This window comes from Talpa europaea (assembly GCF_964194135.1).
Source record: "Talpa europaea genome assembly, chromosome: 8".
NCBI lineage: Eukaryota > Metazoa > Chordata > Mammalia > Eulipotyphla > Talpidae > Talpa > Talpa europaea.
In genome coordinates this window covers 73,605,617-73,624,843 of record NC_140075.1, presented here as the reverse complement: position 1 = coordinate 73,624,843, position 19,227 = coordinate 73,605,617, and the positions used below count along the sequence as shown (strand labels likewise).

At 34.8% G+C, this 19,227-nt stretch overlaps 1 protein-coding gene and 1 pseudogene across 2 annotated transcripts in view; both read right to left on the bottom strand.

The window, feature by feature from the left end:
* Positions 1-3,777: 3,777 nt before the first annotated feature.
* Positions 3,778-19,227, bottom strand: part of LOC311175384 (uncharacterized protein) — a gene marked incomplete at its 5' end in the record, with an annotated part of 31,600 nt that continues 16,150 nt past the window's right edge. The window contains 6 exons of the mRNA XM_084240263.1: positions 3,778-4,012; positions 6,699-6,868; positions 11,445-11,581; positions 13,203-13,375; positions 14,085-14,214; positions 14,524-14,983. Of these exons, the coding sequence (XP_084096389.1) occupies positions 3,849-4,012; positions 6,699-6,868; positions 11,445-11,581; positions 13,203-13,375; positions 14,085-14,214; positions 14,524-14,983 (1,234 nt within the window). The 3' untranslated portion in view covers positions 3,778-3,848. The remainder of the gene's footprint in view (positions 4,013-6,698; positions 6,869-11,444; positions 11,582-13,202; positions 13,376-14,084; positions 14,215-14,523; positions 14,984-19,227) is intronic.
* Positions 10,692-11,138, bottom strand: LOC311176049 (calmodulin-like; annotated as a pseudogene). Its single transcript has one exon. The product of its transcript is annotated as a calmodulin-like (transcript).

The window sequence follows — 19,227 nt, the reverse complement described above, 5'->3', positions numbered from 1 at the left end:
CTGGATTTGCACAAATAGGGGAACAAAAACTTATTATTAAAAACTTACTATTATTGGGACTAGTACAAAAGGAGGACTATACATAGAGACCCCAGCAAAATGAACCTGGGACAATCAACCACGCCTATTACCATGATAGCATGATGATGTAATGAAATGTACAAAATTTGCCCATGCAAGTGGGCAGTGTACGTGAACATGGTCCAAACTGGGAGACATCGTGAATAACATCAAAACAGGAGTTCTGGTAGAAGAGGATTGAAGCATGTGCACATATGTTGGTGGGAATATGTACCCTCAAAATTATGGTTATGTAAGTGACTGCCAAGTAATAAAATTTGAGGTAGAAAAAGAAGGAACCAAAAGGAAAGAATTTAAGGAGTGCTTAAATAAAGTTGAGTATTTCTATAGAACTTCCAGCCTCTGCTTCTCAAGCCTGCTGCTTCTCAGGTTGGTGTCATTAATAAGCTCTCAAGTTCTATGTCTGCCCTGCTCCACCTGTTCCAACAATCAATGCATCGAGGAAACCCTGGTCAGATCTTCACAGGCAGCCCTGGGGGTAGACTTCTCCAGGCACTCTTGTACTGGAGTCACCCTGGAGCCTGATTCCACACAGAAGCATATGTGTTCTTCTACATACATACACACATAGGTATGTACATACATAGTGTTTGATTTGTAATTGTTTTATTTACATGGGATCATATTGTACACATTTCATGCTCTTCTGAAACTTGCCTTTCTTACTCAACAATTATACCAGTCATCTGGTATAATTATTCTATATAACTATTCTATGTAATATTCCGTGGTGTGAATATAACACAATTTATTCAACCATTACTGTGTAGAGATTTTTAGAATCTCTAGAATGATAAGCCTTTGAATATATGTTCTTATACTCTGATATTACATTGGTGCTTTGCCTTCTAAGTATACTCAGAGGACATTGCCACTTCCCTCAGAAGGCCTCAGCTCCATCAACAGAGAAATAAACAAAACCTCCACATACCACAAGTATGTCCATACCTTCACCAACAGAGGTCAGAGAAAACATTCCCTGGGAACAATCATAAACCTGCCTGAGTCTTTGACCTCATCATCAGGAAGGTAAGGACCTTGAATGGGACTGTAGTCACACTGGGTCCTGAGATGCAGACGATGAAGAACAGAATTTCTAGCCAACCCTCAATGGACACGCAGTGTGGGCAAGAAATAAGCCTTTTAATATTGTGATTTGAGAGGTTTGTTCATTGTTTTCCACAGTCTAACCAATCTTATCCTTATTGAAACCTTTGTGATTAGAGGATTTACAGGAGATGAAGGCAGAAAATTAATGAGGAACTGATTCATATAGGCTCCTGTAGGCCTTTGGCTTTTGCAAGATTTAGTTTTTATTCTTGTGGTAAACGGAAGGTATTGAAGGACTTGTGGCAAAGAAGTAATATAATCTGACTTATGTTTTGACAGAATTACTAAGACTGTTGTGTTGAAAATCCAACATAAAGGGGTAAAGGACAAAAAAGCAAGAAGACCAGGAGGCTACTGAAAAATCATGGTGAGACATGATAGTGTCTCAGACAGGCCAGTCAGCAGTGGATTAGTGGAAAGAGCTATCTCTTTGAAAGACAGAGACAAGTTAATAGTGTTTATCTTTGCAAAGTTAGCTGTGGTTTGGAAAGTAACATATGCTAAGACTCAGGGACTACTTTTTTTTTTTTTGTTTGTTTGTTTTTATAAATTTTATTGTTATATTCCCCATACAATTGCAGCCCCCCATTCTGACCCCAATCCCTCCCCTCCCGCCCCCGCCCCCCTAAAAGTGTCTCTGGTTCATAGTTTTTTGTTGATTTTGATTTTCACTTTCTTATAGTTATTCATTTTCCTGGTCCCTTATTTAAGTTTTCTAGATTCCTGCTATGAGTGAGACCATCCGGTATTTTTCTTTTTCTTTTTGGCTTATTTCGCTGAGCATGATCCCTTCCAGCGCCATCCATGTTGCAGCAAATTGCATGTGTTTATCTTTTTTGAATGCTGAGTAATATTCCATGGTATATATGTACCACATCTTCTTGATCCAGTCATCTATTTTTGGGCATTTGGGTTGTTTCCAAAGCTTAGCTATTGTAATCAGGGACTACTTTTACTGTTAGTGCATTGCTGGAATTTGTTACACTAAGGATATACTATATATTTTAATTTAAATAATTTTTGTAAAATTTAAGGAATAATATGAATTAATGAATTAGTAGACTCCCATTCTATGCATAGAAATTATTCTGCAAACCTACTGACTCATTGACAAACACACACACACACAACCAAAAGACTCTAAATGTTAAAGTAGTTATCTCTAGAAAATGAAATTGTGGATGATTTTAAACTTATTCTCACATACATATAACATGCAACAACTATATATGTCCTATTGTAATAAGGACAGAACAGATACTATTTTAAAGAAAGAAAATTAAAAGCAAAAATTCATACTTCATCAAAAGAGATTTAGTAAGTGGATATCTACAGTTAGCTAAAGATACTTTAGTATTAAATGTTTATGAATACACTAGCCTCTATAACAAGCTTTACAAGAATATGTTAATAAATTTTAAATTATAATTAGCAAATATCTAAAAATTAATTTTTTAAAAAATCAAAGTTATCAAACCTTTATACCTTATAATAAGATTCTGCTCGACAAATATAGCTCTGCATATATAAAGGATCAAGTCTAATAGCTGTGGAAAACTGAAAAATGGCTTCAACATAGTTATCCAGGTATAACATATTTATGAGACCAATATTGATATATGCCAAAATAATTGTTCTAAAAATATGAGAAAGTAAAGCCTTGTTAGAATTTTAATTATTACAAATGTTCACCAATTATGAATCTAATGAAATACATAGATCAATATATACTAAGCTTTTTTTTTAATGTATCGCCAAAGCAAAATAAATGTCTTTCTCTGAGAATCAATTTTTAATACAGGATTTACCTTAGAAATTACCTTGGTCAATGCCTCTATTTCAAAATAAACTACAGATCCTACAGCCTTGCTTCATAGAACCACTTATCCTTTGCCAAAAAGAAATGAAAATTCCTACTGCCCATTTTTTGCCTATTTATACCAACTGAAACTCTTCTCTTTTCCTTCCTGGCTCAAAATTTTCCCAAAGTAAACCACTGCAACCACATTGGAGTGATGCTCTAGTACGTTCCTAAGGCAAGGTTTACCTTGGATAAGCTAAGCAAACAGCCTGCTATTTGGTGCGGAATTGACACAATTTGTCATTCTTTCTGACACCATCCATTTTAATGAATACTTCATTGGAAAAAAGGAGAACTGTGTAATTAAATTCTTTTTCCAGCTAGGATTTCTGAATAATGTATGTAATTTTAACTTGTGCTTTTTCTTGGACATATGTTCCAAATGGCATTGGCTTTATTCTTTTGCCTTTCTAAATAGTTTTAGAAAGTTTCCTCCTGTTGAGTTATATGTTATATATCAAAATGATATATAAAGCAGAATATTTAGCATCATTTTAATACGATGACAGTTTTTCATAAAGTTAACCCCATAAAGATCTAACCCTGGCATCCCTCGGCAGCTCCTAAAAACTTGGGGATTTTGCTAACCATGGATTTAACTCTTCTTAAAACATGCCAACCTCTAAAATTTACAAAGTATCTGAAGCTTATCGATGTTGACAACAGGTCTTATTTTAGAAGTTATCTTATTTGTAGAAGTAGTATTCTAATCTTGAATGAGGTTACAACTGTTTGATTTTCTACAAGGTAATTAATAATGGGGGAAAGAATTTTCTTTCATTTTGATTTTCTTAATTCATATAAAAGTGAAATCAATAAGTTTGAAAAGGTAAACATACCTTTCTAGAGAAATAACAGTTTCAAAGTCGCAAATTGCCAGCATCCAAAGTTTTAGATCTGTATATAATATGCCCCGATGTAGAAAAGAAGAAACATTCTCATAACCATCATTTAAGAGAACTTAAAAAGAAAAAAAAATACATGAGATATCTTATGTAGGTTCTTATGTCTAAGTTTTATGTTAGTATATATACATAACTTCTCATTGTTTTTTTTAAACATTATACAAATTAAAACATATCTTGAGGGGGAAAACTAAATTACTTTTGAAAATTAACAATGATGCAAGGGAAAAATTATCTAGAAAAAAACTTTAAAAAAGCTGAATTTGACTAATCCATGTGGGCTGGGTCCACTGAAAAATTTATTGCTATTTTAGAAGGCTGACTAAGAAATAGAGCTGGATCTCCAGAAGCATCCTCAGAACTCAGTTATAGAAAAATGTTTAATATGATATTCTTCCATTGCCATAGTTACACATAGGTGTAAAAATATACACACACATATCCTAAAAGAGAATGTTAGAAATACCTTAGCTAATGAAAGCAATTCCATTAAGATCTGGAACAAGACAAGGATGTCCACTCTCACCATTGCTTTTCAATATAATACTGGAAGTCCTAGCCAGGGCAATAAGACAAGAGAAAGACATCCAAGGAATCCAAATAGGAAAAGAAGAAGTCAAACTATCACTATTTGCAGACGATATGATATTATATATAGAGAACCCCAAAAACTCCACAGAAAAGCTAATTCAACTCATCAATCAGTTCAGTAAAGTGGCAGGATACAAAATCAACACGCAAAAGTCAGTAGCCTTCCTATACACAAACAATAAATCTGAAGAAGAAGAAATCAAAAAGACCATCCCTTTTGTTATTGAAACAAAAAAAATCAAATATTTGGGAATAAATCTAACAAAAGAGGTAAAGGACCTATACAAAGAAAACTATAAAACACTGTTAAAAGAAATAGAAGAAGACACAAAGAAATGGAGAGACATCCCCTGCTCATGGATTGGAAGAATAAACATTATTAAAATGGCCATCCTTCCAAAAGCAATATACAGATTCAATGCTATTCCAATCAAAATTTCAATGTCATTCTTCAAAGAAATAGAACAATTATTGATGAAATTCATATGGAATCACAAAAAACCCCGAATAGCCAAAGCTCTCCTGAAAAAAAAAGAAGGGAATGGAGGCATCAGACTCCCAGACTTCAAACTATACTACAAAGCCATAATCATCAAAACTGCATGGTATTGGAACAAGAACAGACATACAGACCAATGGAATCGAATAGAAAATCCAGAAATAAACCCACAGATTTATGGTCAACTAATCTTTGACAAAGGAGCAAAGAATATGCATTGGAGCAAAGAAAGTTTGTTCAATAAATGGTGCTGGGAAAACTGGGTCGCTACATGCAAAAGAATGAAGCTTGACCACCACCTCACACCATACACAAGAATCAACTCAAAATGGATTAAAGAACTAGACATAAGACCTGAAACCATAAAATATATAGAAGGAAATATAGGCGAAACACTACGTGATTTGCACATCAAAGACATCTTTACAGACACATCACCCAAAGCAGTGATAGTGAAGGCAAAGATAAACAGCTGGGACTACATCAAATTAAAGAGCTTTTGCACAGCAAAAGAGACAATAACAAAAACAAAGAGAAACCCCACCAACTGGGAGAACATTTTTGCACCCAACACTAATGATAAAGGACTGATCACAAAAATCTGCAAAGAGCTGATGAGACTCAACAACAACAAAGAAAATAATCCAGTCAAAAAATGGGCAGAAGAGCTTAAAAGAAACTTCTCTGAAGAGGAAATGCAAATGGCCAACAGGCATATGAAAAAATGTTCAACATCACTTGTCATCAGGGAAATGCAAATCAAAACTACCATGAGATACCATCTTACACCAGTGAGAATGGCACATATTAAAAAAACTAGCAACAACAAATGTTGGCGAGGGTGTGGAGAAAAAGGAACTCTTCTGCACTGTTGGTGGGAGTGCAAACTGGTCCAACCACTGTGGAAAGCTGTGTGGAGATTTCTGGACCTACTAAACATAGAGCTTCCATATGATCCAGCAATTCCACTCCTAGGTATTTACCCAAAGGACACAGAAACATCAATTCCAAAGAACACCTGCACCCCGATGTTTATAGCAGCACTGTTTACAATAGCTAAGCTTTGGAAACAACCCAAATGCCCAAAAATAGATGACTGGATCAAGAAGATGTGGTACATATATACCATGGAATATTACTCAGCATTCAAAAAAGATAAACACATGCAATTTGCAGCAACATGGATGGCGCTGGAAGGGATCATGCTCAGCGAAATAAGCCAAAAAGAAAAAGAAAAATACCGGATGGTCTCACTCATAGCAGGAATCTAGAAAACTTAAATAAGGGACCAGGAAAATGAATAACTATAAGATAGTGAAAATCAAAATCAACAAAAAACTATGAACCAGAGACACTTTTAGGGGGGCGGGAGGGGAGGGATTGGGGTCAGAATGGGGGGGCTGCAATTGTATGGGGAATATAACAATAAAATTTATTTAAAAAAAAAAAAAAAAAAAAAAAAAAAGAAATACCTTAGCTAAACCATTGTTGCTTATAAGCATATATGAGCATATATACTAAAGATATTGATATAATTGTCATATGATATATACATTACAATATTTATCCCACATTAGTGTTCCACTCCATGAAAGTAAGTTGGTCAAGAAACTCATCAAATTCCCCATATGTGCAGTTGAAGGAAAAGTACCTGAAACACTATAATCCTGTAGTGCTCTAAAAGGGTTACTCTTTCTAAATAAGCAGGCCCTATAATACAATGCTAACCAGTTATTAGGATCGAAGTGAATTGCAAACGAAAAATCTTGAGCTGCTAGTTTATAAAAATGCCGTTTACAATATGCTCTACCCCGGTATGTCCTAGAAAAAGAGAAAAAAATAATTTTAACATGTATTGCAAAGCATATATTTTTTCCTCTTCAGCAAACCTATACAACAAACTCTATATCTGAATAATAATTTGTGATTATTCCTGCTTATTTCCCAGGTGATTTAGTCATGGTATTAATAGCAAAGAGGATATGAGCATTTCATAAATAAATCAAATGTACTTTATAAAGTATATAAAATTAAATGCTTATTAGTTATATATTTTCTAATTTTACTGCATTTCTTATACTTATTAGAGAGGTGTATCACTAATACAAATGAGTTTTATTTTTATTATTTATCAAATATCCAAAATGTTAAGCTCTATCATAGTTCTAAAAATCAAGATTGTTTCCTAAATAAACAAAATAACCCACTTTGAAGGAGAGGCACCCCAGTGAGTAGAGTTATTGGGGTTTTCTCTGGCACTGAAGATACAATAAAAAAAAATGGGAAACTGCTCTAGTGTGCTTGAAAAGTATTGTGTCAGTCGTATGAATCAGGTTTTATCTCCATTAACTTCTGACTTCAGATTTTAAATTATCATTGACTTATCAATTCCAGAAAATCTCCTTATTCGTTGATAGTATAAAGCAAATCAGCTTTTAGAAACAAAGAAGACAATTAAGGAAACACAGGCTGAAGAAGGTAGTAGGCTGCCTGCTCTAAAGAAGTTAAAATAAATCCAGGGAGGATAAATAAGTGTTCAAGAAACTTGTGATTCAAGCACTGGAAATTTGGGGGGTGGGGAGGAAATGCAGTCAGTGTGTTTGCAGACTGGTAACAACTCTCAAAAGTACTAAGCATCCTAAAACCCACCATATTGTATTTTGGAGCCTAAAGCCCACCATATAGTATTTATCCCATATTGAAGATATGTCACTTATTTTCTGATGAATACAAGGATATTTTAATAATTTATGATAAAGAATCTTACTATTTTTCAGCATATATATTATTCCGAACTTAACTCTTTACCAAATAAATGTTTAGTAGTATTTTTTGTAATATGGCATAAGTCATGTCAGTTCTTCAAAAGCACTAACTTTTTGTATCTGTTTCTTCTTTCACTTCCACTGCCTCAATACTTCAAACCCTCATCATCTCACACCTTGCTACTATTTTACACCATTCCTTTATTATCAAATAAAGATTTCCCTTTCCAAAAACTTTCAACAGCTCACCACTGACAATGGGATAAGGTTAAATTCCTTAAAATGACGTAGAAGGCCCACCACAAGATAACACCATCTTGTAATATTGAATTAGCCATCTTGTCCTTCTCCAATTATTTTGATGCCATCCTGCAAGTAATAGTCCTCTAACTAAAGAAGATGTAGACAATTTAGACCAATAACTAGGGGAAAACTTAACAATGTTATGGATAGGATGTCTCCTTTGGGGAAATAAAATACCCTAAACCTAGATAAATAAAATGCATTTGACAAAATCCAAGAACCATTCATTTGGATGAATTTTATCTAAAAAAAGAATTTTGAAATTTCAGAGACAAAATTAAATGACTTAAATATAATGGGCTTGTCCACATAGAAAATCTACTAGTATCAGCCAAGAAATATTTCAATACCAAATACTGGAATTGTTTATGGTGGTCAACGGTATTTAACTCAACATTCAAAAAAAAAACTTGCTCTCCTAATTTCTAAGAATAAGTCCTTTTAAAATGTCATGAAAAAAATTCATTCATAAAAGAAAAAAAACTTTTAAAAACTAGAACTATTCCTAAAACGTACAGGACCTAAGTGAAAATACTACTGAAGTTTATTGCAGATTTATAAATATTTCTCTGAAATACTCTAAACATTTTAAAATCTTTTTAAAAAGTGATTGCAAAATTTATCCCAGAAGGGATAAAAGGCAAGCAAGAAAAGGAAATATAGACAAAAAGAGCAATGAAAGAACATACCCTAAATAATCCTTAAAATGATATATAAGTAAAGGAAAACAAATAAATGAAAAAGAAAAATATGTCATCATAATGTATGCAGCTAATGAGAAATTAGCACGTAAAATCATTGGTGAAATGGTTATACAACAAATAATACAGGATAACAATATCCCAATGACATTCTTCACGAAATAGAACAAAAATAATTTTGAAACTTAAAAAGAATACCAAAATACCCAAAACAATCCTGAGAAAAAGAAGAAAAAGTTATCATACTTTCTGACTTCAAACTATATTACATAGTGCTATAATCAAAAAGCATAGTATTAGAATAAAAGCCTATACAGAGTAAGCAAACTTAGATGGAGTAGATCAAATGAGGAAACACCTGGTGAAAAGCATAGTGTAGTATATACTGATGTTGATTTACATTGTTATAAACCTGAAAGCTATGTAATATTATAAACTAATGCTTTTTCAATAAAATTTAAATAATAAGCTTTGACTGTGAAATTTCAAGCACGTTTCAGGATGCATGCTTTATTTTATTATAAAATTTTTAATATTAAAAATTGGGAGTGAAAGATAAGCAGGTATAACTATATACACTTTTTAAACCTCTTCAAAACAAAACTTAGACTAAGAGAAAAGCAATAAAATGAGAACTGCATTATGCACAAGAAGGTTGGAAGAACAAAGTTTAATATCCAAGTTACAATAAGATATTACAAAAATATACATGAACAATCTTTGTATTCAATGAATACAAAGAATATAAAAGAGAAATTAAAATATGTAGGCCAGTACTTTAGGAGATAAATTGTAATTTTTTATTGGAAAAGAAATATACAACTTGGAATGGATTTGAAGCAAATTGTGCCATAAGGAGATTTTCTTTAAGTGGCTAAAACAAAGTTTTAAAAGTAACAATAAAAGAAAATGTTTCCGGGCCTCCCTGGTGGCGTAGTGGGTTGAATGCTGTGCTTTGAAGCTGTCCACAGCCTCTACAGTGAGGGTTCGATTCCCAGCCAGCCAGGGAGAAACCCACATGGCACAGCAGACCTCTCCTGCCTCACCACTGCTCCCCTCAGCAGTGTCTTTGGTCCATCTGACTGTTCTCCTCCCCACTCTGTTTCTGGTGAATTCTCTCACCCTCCTGCACCTCTGATTGTACCTCAGTTCTTGTATAAATAAATAAATCTTAAAAAAAAAGAAAAAAGAAAATGTTTCAGGTACCTGATCAGCACTACGAGTGTACCAGTATATGAATAATATACCCATTCTGCATTAGGGCAACCTTGAAGAACATATTGTTGGCTCTTCATAGTCCACACAGTTACAATTCCACACTTCAGCAACAAAATATTGAGAGTTGCTAAAGAAAACGCCTTTTAAAGAAGGCTTACGCCAGGTGTTTCCTTATTTGATCTACTCCATCTAAGTTTATATACACAGAAGGGATTAGATAAATCCAAAGGATGGAAGCCAGAATTTTGGTGACAAGCATAGTGTAGTATATACCAATGTTGATTTACAGTGTTATAAACCTGAAAGCTAAGTAATGATATAAAGGGATTCGATAAGCCACATGCAACAAGTTACTTGATCAATTTTCTAGAATAAGATTTCAGGACAGTGATAGTAACATAAAGGAAGAAATGCAGCTCTCCTCCCTGCCTGCCTGTGACTATGCAGGTATTTCTTTTTTCCTTTCTCCCTTCCTAATAAACCTATCCTTTTAAAATGTGAAAAAAAAGATAAGGGAAGAAAACAGAGCAATGAAGTGCTAATTGCTATACATGTGTATGTATGAATAGGCAAGGGGAGCCTTTTACAAATAAGTTACAAAGAAAGTGCCAATGAACCATTTTGTACAAGAAATTTAACCTATTCTGTACCATGTTTTTACTTTGCTGTCATCATTTGTACACTCCGCATAATTTACTTGACCATCACCATCATTATCAGCTTCCCTGATCATTTTATCAACTTCTTCATCTGTTAACTTCTCCCCAACTTTTGTCATCACATGGCGAAGTTCTGCTGCACTAATATAGGCATTGCCATCCTTATCAAACACACAGAACACTTCTCTAATTTCTTCTTCACTGTCTGTATCTTTCATTTTTCTTGTTATCATTGGCAGAAATTCCAGGAAGTCAGTTGTGACATTCCATCAGCACTACTTCATTAATCATGTCCCTGTAACTTTGTTTCTGTGAGATTCTGCTCAAGAGACTAGCTCATTACAGTTCCCAATTCCTCTGCTGTTACAGTTCCATCACCACTCAGAAATGGTGAAAAAGCTTCTTTGAACTCTGCAATACACTCTTCAGCCAGTTGGTCTGCCATGCTGAGACACTGCTGTCATCCCACATGCAACCACACAAGCAATCAGCTCGCTCACTCCATAGGGATTTTGGACCAATAATATTGAAAGTGATAATACAGCAAGTATATAGGAAATGCAAATGAAACCACCCTAAATTGTCCCTTTATGGACATCCACTACTGCTGAAGTATAGGTAAAGATTTTCATTCACTAGTAGCACTGAAAATTAATTCACTAACTTTAAAGGGCTATTTGATATATTTCAAGCAATGTCTTTTACTGAGAATGTATTTTAAAAAATAATTTACATCTAAAATAATTCTCACCTTGCTTGAGAATTTTGTGGATTTATCCTTAACAATGCTGTAAAGTCTTGTATGGCTGGAATCCAGTTTTCATTTTCATAGTAAAATATCCCACGTTTCAATAATGCATCTGTTCTTTGGGGATCATAAAAAATACACTAAAAGGAAGGTGAGTGGAGGAGAGGCACACAAATATATCACATAATGAGACAAGGAAGAAAGAAAAATAATCACATTGCAAATTAAATGGACTTCAACCACATTTTTTACTTCAGATTATATAAAACTAAGATGCCAAAACTTTCATTATTTAAAGATCATGTCTTTAGGAAATCCACAGAGAGGGAAGGAAAAAACAGCATATACATGAAGCCCAGGACTTTGCACACTAAAATTTTCACTGGTAGAACTTCAGAAGTAAACTATTCAAATAGAGTGGGGCTTTATTGGATCTATCCAACAGCATATAGCATTTTATCACAATTCAAGATGATACATATATCACCATATCAAGGATGATTCAATCGTAATAAATAAGGATTAACCCAGTCCGTAAAATGGTGAAAAAGTAATGAGTTGGTGTAGTCACAGTTCATTTATTCAACATCAACATACAAGGCAACAGTGTGAACAGACAATCATTGCATCCTAAATTGTAAATCTCCTCATCTTTTGATAGTGGGGGAAAAATTGAAACAGATTAGCAAGTATTTTTAAAACCATGGGGAAAAACCAAGATTTTGAAGCCTTTTTAAATTGGTGCCAGATGGAAGAAATGAACAGAATACACAATCTAATAATAATTTCAATGTCTTCAAAAGAGACATTTGGTCACCTCAAAATCATAAGTTTCCAAAACTTAAAATAGTCTTCTAAGACAAAAGAATGTCAAATGTGTAGCTAGCCATCATGGATTAAGAAACTGGGCAGTTGGAAACATGGATGACTAATTATTTGAGTAACTTCTAAAAGTATTATGAATAAGAGTTCATAGTCAGGAGATCCAGGTTATAATTCTGCTGCAATCAGGGGACTACTTTACCTGAGTCTTGCCTCCAAGTACAGATCATGAAAAAGTTCATTTTCTTCAGGGAAGTTGCTGATATCCCCTAGTCAAATATGAATTAGCCCCACCCTCCTTATTTCCATCATAGCACTTAAATATGATTTGTAACTATAATTTATGTTTGTATTTATTTCTTTGATATCTGTTCTTTAGCCGATAGACTCTGTACAAGCCAGATATATATCTGTTTTTTTGTATTTTTTTCACCAGATTCAGACACTATATTGCACTATTGCCTTATAGTGCACTATAGTCAATAAATATTTATGAGTGAATGAATGAATGAGCCAGTGGGCACTGCTTCTTTGAGAGCAAGAAAGTTTGCTGCAGATGATAGCTGATTGTGTCTCTAGAGTTAAGAAATGGAAAGTGATTTTCTCTATTGTTCAAAAGGAAAAAGCAATTTTCAAAGGTTTTTAACAACTATTTCACAATTTAAGAGGAAAGAACTGGAAAAGTTAAGCACCTTCAGAGTTGTCTCAACACTCCCACATCCAACTCTTTGATGTAAATCCATTCATTCGCTAATAATGTAAAGGAACTTTGATGTAGTATTAATATCAATTCCAGTATGAATGTTTTAGGTCCTAATCTATAATAAATTCATTTTTATTATGTACCACATATAAAAGAAATTCAACAATATACTATATTTAGATAAGACTATCATTATCTAAAATATATAAATGGCAGCTAGATGTGATACAGCTTACCTTAGAAAAGTCATCAATGGCCAGTACCTTGTTTTCTATTTCATACATTTCACCCCTCCTGAAATATATGTCAGCATCGCTTGGCTTACACTTAATTGCCTGGGTGTAGTTGAGAATTGCCAAGGTATTCTCATTTTTCCTCCTGAAAATTTCTGCCTTTGACAAATATGCCTCTAAAGAACATTAAAACAGTAAAAGTTAGTGTTACAATCCTTTTACTATTGAACTTTCTTAAACATTTAAAGAATTATTTTTAATAATGCAAATTTTGTTTTCAAAGATTAGATAGTATCATTTCCAATTTCAGTTTGAAGTTATAAACTTTTTGTATTTCTGAAATGTTTCATAATCTTAAGGTTCATAGTAAAAAGTTAGATGTACACTGCACAGAATTTTACAGACTTTTAGCAAAGATCAGAAATTTTTAAGCTCATCTTATATTCTAGGGATATGCTGTAGGTGCTGGGAATACTAAAGTGAGTATAGCATTATAGAACTATGTCCAGTCATTCAAGTTGGTTAGGAGGTAGCACATAAGGGCAAACAGAGATTTCTTCCAACCAAGAAGTCTTCAGAACATTACAACTTTAATTCAAAAATATGTGGTCAAGAAAAGATTTGTGAATCACTTCCGCAAATAAAATTTTGTGGGATGAGCAGTAAGGAACCAGTTTATTGTAATGTATACCAAAGGCATTAACATTGTAAATCATGATGAGTATTTTGAAAACAATATAGGAGCTTGTGAGACCTAAACTTTCCACATCAAGAGTAAATTTAACTTAGGAAAGTCACAACCAGTTTAGGATATATATCTGTTGATTCGTGTATATTTATAATACCACTAAGTAACCAAAACTTAGGTTTATACAGACAACCCACCTGCATTATTTTTATTACATTTATTTATATAATTGAGGTCATCCAATGCTTCATTAATTTTGTCTTGGAAAAGATAAATGAAATGTCGGTGCCAATAGGCATTGAGAAACAATGGTTCCAAGTGTATAGCCTGGAAAAGATATGCATAAACTTGGTGAAATCTGCTTTATTAAAAGGCAGTATACCACCAAAGAAACTTTCAAACACTATTGATCCACATGACTTTCAATGTCACAGTAGAAAACAGTACTTTTCAATCTGACAGACAAAATCTAGTGTTTTTAATATTAATTATTTGAAAATTTCAATAATTATGATTCATATCACATTCATACTATAAATTCTTATTGTTTGAAATTCTCATGAAAATTATTTTTACATTATTACTACTCTAAGCAAATGCAAATTTATAACACTATTTTGATTAAATAAGACTTACTTCTTGTAGATCATTCATGGCACTCTTTAACATTCCCAGTTTCCTATAAATAGCTCCACGCCTACAATATGAAAATGCAGGATATACTTCCTTATTATTTATTTCTTGAGTCAAGATCTCCACTTCGGATATATAATGTTGAAGGACCTCTGGAGGAAGTTCAGACTGCAAAGAATCACTCAGTTTCAGGTTTGCTGGTTTTTTCACTTCTTCAGATTGGCCTCCAGAAACAGCTATCTTAACAACTTTATTTTTGGTGGATTTCTGATGTTTATATTTAGTAAATAAACCAAGAGCCCATGTCCTAAGGTCAGTATCTTCTTTATTTCCTCCCATGCTTTCAACAAATTTGTCAAAATCTAATTTCTTAGGTAGGCTGGGGCATCGATACAGACGTTCATATAATGGAAGTTTAAGCAAATATTTCTTCTGTTCAGGGAGGATTCCATGAGACATTGATCTAGTTTTTGAAAGAGTGATTTTTAAATGAAAGAAATATGATTTTATAGTCAATAAAACAACTGAGCAATTAGCACAATTTCTCTACTATCAAAATAACATTGCTGGGCCTCCCTGGTGGCATAAGGGCTTAAGACACAACCTATAAAGGTGTCCACAGCCACTGAAGCATGAGTTCCATCCCCTGGCTGAACAGGGAGCAACCTACATGGCACAGCAGACCTCTCCTGGCTCACCCGCTGCTCCCCTCAGCAGTGTATTTCAGTCAACCTGCATGTTCTGTTCCCCACTCTGTCTCTGGTGAATCCTCTCACCCCTCCCCACACACCCTCTGGTCTGTACCCTAGCCCTTGTGTGCATAAATAAATAAATCTTAAAAAACTAACATTGCATGTTAGTTTTATGCAAAGTCAGTCCTCAAGTTTATTCATTAGAATTGTAAAACCACACAGGCTCCTGAAGGAGCTAGTGGCCAGCTGGGGAGTTAGCCCACACCGGGCCCCTTCCGAACAAGTAGTCTGAGCCCACAGGGAGAGCGAGCACCCACAGCCGGGGCAGACCAGGCACGCAGAAGAGTGTGCCTGAGACCGGACGCGCAGGGAGTGTGTCCCACATCACCATTTTAGAACAGGGACATTTCTTCAGTAAAGACTACCTGCAGAAGGCTTCTTCAGGAGCCAGAGGTGAGCGGGGGAAGTTCGCCCACGCCAGACCCCCTCTGGCCTGCAGTCCAAGCCCAGAGGGGGAGCAGGAACCCACCGCTGGGGCAGACCAGGTGCACAGGGGAGTGTGTGCCCACATCGGCATTTTAGAACAGGGACCTTTCTCCAGTAAAGACTGCTTGAAACTGACAGATGACTCCTGGAGGAACCAGAGGGGAGCAGAGAAGCTCACCCAAGATGCCGGCCAGTCCCAACAACACAGTGTCCCAAAGCATACGGCAAATTAGAAAACAGACAGTAGGGAGTAGAAGAACCACACGCAACCTAGCAACTCTCCAGAGAAAAAGCACACCACAAAAAGAAAACCAGCCCCCAGATTGCAACGACAGTAACTTGGAAGAACTTCTGAGCCTTCCAGAAAGAGAATTGAAAATTGCCGTGATTAAAAAACTGACAGAAGTCATAAAGGAAAACAATGATAAGGGAAAAATAATCAACGATCAGAAGAATGAAATTGAGTCCCTAAAGAGGGAAGTAAAAGAAATGCAGGAGATCAAAGAATTAATGGAAGAACTAAAGAATTCTGGGAAAAGCAATGAAAGCAGAATTGATGAAATGGAAGAACGAATAAGTACTCTTGAAGACACAGAAATAAAAAGAACCAAAACAGAAAAGGAAAGAGAAGTACGAAGGAAAAAGAATGAAGAAAGACTTCGGGAACTATCTGACTCCATGAGGAAAGGAAATATAAGAGTTATAGGAATACCAGAAGGAGAGGAGAGAGATGTAGGAACAGAGGAAATATTCAAAGAGATAATTGAAGAGAACTTCCCAAATGTGAAGAAGGAGCTGAAAATTGATATACAAGAAGCAAGAAGAACACCAAACTTCCACGACGAAAGGAAAAATACAGCAAGACACATAATAGTAAAGCTCCCAAGAATCCAGGACAAGGAAAAAATAATGAAGCTGGCAAGAGGGAAGAAACAGATAACATTCAAAGGAAAGCCAATCAGGCTGACATCAGACTTCTCCGAAGAAACACTACGGGCAAGGAGAGAGTGGAGGGACATAGTCAACAGACTCCAAGAAAACAGATGCCAACCAAGAATACTCTATCCTGCAAAGCTCTCCTTCCTCTTTGAAGAAAGAATATGGACCTTCCCAGACAAACAGAAACTCCGGAATTTCATTGCAACTAAACCCCCACTCCAAAAAATACTACAAGGAGTCCTAAAGCCAGAACCTCAGAGGGATGAATAACAATGAAAGAAGGCCAAAAAAAAAAGTTATTAAAAGGATAAATAAATAAATTCAAAGGAAAGACAAACACAATGGCAAATACAGATGTTAACATATCAATATTAACTCTAAATGTAAATGGACTAAACTCTTCAATAAAAAGACACAGAGTTGCAGCCTGGATTAAGAAACAAAACCCAACCTTTTGCTGCCTCCAGGAAACACATTTAGCTACAAAAGATAAAAATAGGCTCAAAGTTAAAGGATGGAAAACAATCCTACAAGCAAATGGACCAAAAAAGAAAGCAGGAACAGCTATACTTATATCAGATAAAACAGATTTCAAACTCAAAAAGATAAAAAGAGACCCCGATGGTCACTACATTATGATCAAGGGGACAATACTTCAAGAAGAAATAACACTCATTAACATATACTCACCAAACGAAGGAGCACCAAAATATATCAGACAACTGTTGTCCTCTCTGAAAACAGACATCAGAGAAAACACATATGTAGTGGGAGACTTCAACACACCACTATCAACAATGGATAGATCAACAAGACAAAAAATAAGTAAAGAAACTAAAGCTCTAAATAAGGACCTAGAGCAATTGGGCTTAACAGACATCTATAGAACACTAAACCCCCAAAAAACAGAGTACACATTTTTCTCAAGCGCACACGGATCATTCTCCAGGATCGATCACATACTGGGGCACAAGACAAACATCAACAGATACACCAAGATTGAAATCATATCAACCATTTTTTCTGACCATGAAGGCATCAAACTAGAAATAAACCATAAAAAGAAGGCAAGGAACTTTCCTACCTCATGGAGATTAAAAACCACACTACTGGAAGACCACTGGACTAATGAGGACATCAAAGAAGAAATTAAAAAATTTTTTGAATTGAACGACAAGGAGGACACCAATATCCTAAATGTAGGGGATGCAGCAAAAGCAGTAATAAGAGGAAAATATATAGCAATAGAAGCTCACATCAAGAAACAAGAAAGAACTCAAAGAAACAACCTAATCTCGAAGCTCAAAGATCTAGAAAAAGAACAACAAAAAAACCCCAAAACCAGTAGAAGAAAAGAAATAATAAAAACCAAAGCAGAAATAAATGAAATTGAAACTAAAAAAACAATCCAAAAGATCAATGAAACCAAGAGCTGGTTCTTTGAAAAAATCAATAAAATAGACAAACCCCTAGCCAGGCTCACAAAGGAAAAAAGGGAGAAAGCACAAATAAACAGGATCATCAATGAAAGAGGAGAAATCACAACGGACACAGCAGAAATCAAAAGAATAATCAGTAACTACTATGAACAGTTATATGGAAACAAGTTTAACAATCTAGAGGAGATGGACAAATTCCTACAACTCTACAATCACCCAAAGCTAGATAAAGAAGAAATAGAACACCTAAACAGACCAATTACAATTAGCGAAATTGAAATGGTAATCAAAAACATCCCCAAAAACAAAAGCCCAGGACCTGATGGATTTACAAATGAATTCTACCAAACATTCACAGACGAATTAGTGCCTATCCTTCACAAACTCTTCCAAAAAATTGAGAAGGAAGGGACAATACCAAACACGTTCTATGAAGCCAACATTACACTAATACCAAAACCGAACAAGGACAACACAAAAAAAGAAAACTATAGGCCAATCTCCCTAATGAACAGTGATGCAAAAATCCTCAATAAAATTTTAGCCATCAGAATCCAACAATGTATCCATAAGATAATTCACCACGACCAAGTAGGATTCATTCCAGGGACACAAGGATGGTTTAACATCCGAAAATCAATCAACGTTATCCAACACATCAACAAAAAGAAATATAAAAACCATATGATAATATCAATAGATGCTGAGAAAGCTTTTGACAAAGTGCAACACCCATTCATGATAAAAGCCCTTGAAATTCTTGGGATACAAGGAACATACCTCAACATCATAAAGGCCATCTATGACAAGCCAACAGCCAGTATCATTCTCAATGGTGAAAAGCTGAAAGCAATTCCATTAAGATCTGGAACAAGACAAGGATGTCAACTCTCACCACTGCTTTTCAATATAATACTGGAAGTCCTAGCCAGGGCAATAAGACAAGAGAAAGACATCCAAGGAATCCAAATAGGAAAAGAAGAAGTCAAACTATCACTATTTGCAGACGATATGATATTATACATAGAGAACCCCAAAAACTCCACAGAAAAGCTAATTCAACTCATCAATCAGTTCAGTAAAGTGGCAGGATACAAAATCAACACGCAAAAGTCAGTAGCCTTCCTATACACAAACAATAAATCTGAAGA